This window comes from Tupaia chinensis, unplaced genomic scaffold (assembly GCF_000334495.1).
Source record: "Tupaia chinensis unplaced genomic scaffold, TupChi_1.0 Scaffold000159_1, whole genome shotgun sequence".
Classification (NCBI taxonomy): domain Eukaryota; kingdom Metazoa; phylum Chordata; class Mammalia; order Scandentia; family Tupaiidae; genus Tupaia; species Tupaia belangeri.
The window spans coordinates 7077719-7081266 of record NW_006159630.1 but is presented as its reverse complement, the minus strand read 5'-3'; the positions used below and the strand labels follow the sequence as shown (position 1 = coordinate 7081266).

Sequence of the window (3548 nt, the reverse complement as noted above, 5' to 3'; positions counted from 1 at the left end):
AGGCGTTGGGCCGCGGAGTCCGAGCGGCGGCTGCGCAGTCCCGCGGGGGAGGGGGTCGGGGCATCGGTCCGGGCGCGAGGGCCTCACCTGGCCACGATCGGCGCTGCGCCCGCGGTCGGTGGGCAGCGGGAGGCTATGTCTGCCCAGGCTTCAGGTAAGGCTCCCCCGGGACGGGCGCGGGCGCGGGCGCGGGCGCCGCAGCGAGGGGAGGCCGGGGCCGGAACTTTTCAGGCGAGCCCACCCGGGACTCACACGTACTCCGCTCCCAAAGCGGGAACTAGGGGCTGCAGGGATTGGACTGGGTGACTGGGAGACGTCAACTCCTTTCGACCCGAGGCTGGCCCTCTCTACTTTGCACCCCAGCCCAGGCCCTGCGCCCCACCTCCTGTCTGCGATCCGGAGCACACAGAGGTCAGCCCGATCCCGGCGTGCACAGCCGAAAGGGGGTGTGGGGGTTGCCGAAGGGGCGAGAAACAGGACGGCTGGTTTTCAAAGAGGGCGGGGTTGAGACGGCATGGACGCCAAGTCTGGGACACGCACGTAGCTGCTGCCCCTGGCCCGGTGATCTCTTGGGTGACTTGGAAAGAAATCCCGAGGCGGCGGGCTGGCGCTCAGCAGCCTCCTCCTCCCGAACCGGCCTGCGCTCTAGCCCCGCGCGGTGCCCCGCCCCGACGGCGCTGCGGCTTTCATTACCCGCCTCTAACCGCGGTCCACAAACCAGTTTGGTGTCCGGGCGCTCCCTCCGACTGGCGTCGTGCCGAGGGGCGTGCCGGGGGGTGGGGGCAGCGGACTCCTCCTTGTCAGTCCGGGCGCCCTCTCGCTCTTCCTGTGCGCGACCCCTTAACGCGCCTGGCCGCGCACTCCGCCCGGCATAGACCGGGGACCGAACTCGCCCCTATGATGGCTCCCTCTAGCGGCCACTAGAAGATTGAACGCTGGGGCGAGTGGTGGGGAGCGAGGGGAGACTGTCAGGATAAGGACTGGAGGGAGAGGACCTGCAACCTTGTCCCACCAGTGTCACCTCTAGGCCTGCAATCCAAGCAAAAATCACGCCTGAAATTCACCAGTAATCCCAACCTTCTCAGTCTCTCCAGGACCTTCAAAGGACAGGGAGGAAATGGACAAAGAGTTAACGCTGAGAGTGTTGGACTCTGCCCTTCATGCATTTGCATGTATTAAATCCCTTAATTCTAACCAAACTCCTAGGAGGTAGGTGTTATGCATGAAGTCCTCCATGTAATAGTTCAAGAAGTCTTTATTGAGCGTCTGCTGTGCTCCAGGGGCTGTTCCGTAGCTGTAGAACCGTCGTGCAGGTGAGGACACAGGCACAGGAAGTCTAAGTAGCCCAAGATCACAGAGGTAGTCAGTGCTCTTCATCTTTAGGCCATCCTGCTTGGGGTGTGGGAGGCAGGCTCTGAGCAGACGAGGTGGAGCAGTCGGGGCTGGGAGAAAAGGACCAGGGAGCGTCCCCACCAGCCTCAACCTTGCTTAACCTGGGTGGAGGAGGCTGTGAGGGAAAGATAAAGATCACCGGGAGACGTCTCTGCTGGACCGGGATGGAGAGATTTCATGGGAAGGGTCTCTGTCCATGGCTCTGGTGCTGAAAGTTCCCAGAAGGTTTGAGAGTCCACGTGCAAACACTAGGTGAGCGTCGGCTCTGAGTTAAGCAGGACTTGGTGTCTGCCCTGGCCTGGAGGGAGCCAGCCACGCCCACAGCACACCATCAGCAGAGGGGAGTGGCCCCAGCGCAGCAGCCAGCAGCAGCTTAGAGAGAAGGCTTCCCAGTGAGTGGTGAAGATGAGCATGTGTGGGGCGGGCTTCAGGGGGGATGGCAGGAGGCAGGGGACCAGAAAGAGAAGTGCGGTCCTGCAGCTGAGCCTGGATGGACATGGGGTGGTGTTCGGTCCTGCACCTGAACCTGGGTGGACATGGGGGGGAGAGTTCGGTCCTGCACCTGAGCCTGGGTGGACATAGGGTAGTGTTTGGTCCTGCACCTAAGCCTGGGTGAACATGGGGGGACGTTCGGTCCTGCACCTGAGCCTGGGTGGACTTGGGGGGCTGAACCTGGACAGATATGAGGGGGGGTACAGTCCTGCAGCTGAGCCTGGACAGACATGAGGGGGAGTGCAGTCCTGCAGCTGAGCCTGGACGGACATGGGGGCATATACAGTCCTGCAGCTGAACCTGGACAGATATGAGGGGGGGTACAGTCCTGCAGCTGAGCCTGGACAGACATGAGGGGGAGTGCAGTCCTGCAATTGAGCCTGGACGGACATGAGGGGGGTGCAGCCCTGCAGCTGAGCCTGGACGGACATGAGGGGGAGTGCAGCCCTCAGCTGAGCCTGGATGCACGTGGGGGCGGGGCAGTGGGAGAAGTACAGCCCTGCGGCTGAGCCTGGAGATGGATGTGGGCAGTGGGAGGAGTACAGCCCTGTAGCTGAGCCTGGAGGGGTGGAGGTGGGGGAGTGTAGGTGCCTGGGAGGACACAGAACTTGGGCAAGTTGACAGGGCCGACTAGGGAAGAGGGAAAGTCATTTGTAAATGTGGAAAGAGGCCCAGTTTGAGTACTCCGTCTGCCCCAGAAGAGGAGAGAAGAGCACATGGAGAAGGTGTGGCAGGGAGAGGGGGGTCTTCTGGTGTTTGCGTACAGGGAAAGCCTGAAGCTCCTGACGCTCATGGTCTACAGGGAGAGACAAAGCAAAGCACAGCTCAGTAACACTGTGGGCAGGAGTGCACCAGCAATCGGCCTGGGTGTGGGAGGAGCCCAGGAGGGGGTGTCCTTGGGGGAACAGGGAAGGCCACTTGAAAGAGGTGGGGTCTCTGCCCAGTCATCCAAGGAGCAAGAGAAGTGGGCATTACAGGCAAAGGGCATTCTGGGAAGTGCAGCAGGATGGCATAGCCCATGGGGCCTGAAGCCCTCGTAAGAGAAAGGGTGAGTCCAGACGGGGAGGCAGCAGCAGCCGCCCTGCATCAGGTGCTGTGTGCAAACGGCACCATCTCTTTCCTCTGTGAAAGGCACTGAGGAGTTTGGACTTTATACTGAGGATTGCCTTCACGGGGCTCTTAGTAGGGGTGGGGTACTGAGGGTCAGGAGACAGAGGAGAGGGCCCAGGACCTGGGTAATAGTTGGGGTTGAGACAAATCTAAGAGCACTTTGTGAGCTGGAATGGATAAGCTTGGGGCCCGAGGGGAGGCGAGGGGAGGGAGGAAAGGAGAGGCCAGGACACCCAGTTCCCTGCCACGGGATGTGGGGGCAGGGACACCGCCCTGAGTCCATGCACCCAGAACCCTGAGCACAGGGCAGGGCAGGACCGAGGAAGCGCTCTGGGGGGACCAGGGAGTCTGCTCTGCAGAAGCATCCCCCTACACCAGAAGAGTACCAGTCCCACCAGGAAGGAGGGATGTCCACAGGGACCCACAGGGGGACAGTGCTGGGTCTGAAGCTATGGGGAGTGGGTGGCCCAAGTTCTGGTCCACGCCAAGTGTGGCAGAGCGGCTGGTCTAGTGGAAGCATGTGGAAGGTGAGGAAGTGGCAGGTGCTATTCAGG

At 61.7% G+C, this 3548-nt stretch overlaps 1 protein-coding gene across 1 annotated transcript in view; it reads left to right on the top strand.

Moving 5' to 3' along the window:
* The first annotated feature begins 63 nt into the window (after positions 1-63).
* Positions 64-3548, top strand: part of OTOP3 (otopetrin 3) — a 12914-nt gene continuing 9429 nt past the window's right edge. The window contains exon 1 of the mRNA XM_027770815.1: positions 64-154. Coding sequence (XP_027626616.1) covers positions 136-154 — 19 coding nt within the window. The 5' untranslated portion in view covers positions 64-135. The remainder of the gene's footprint in view (positions 155-3548) is intronic.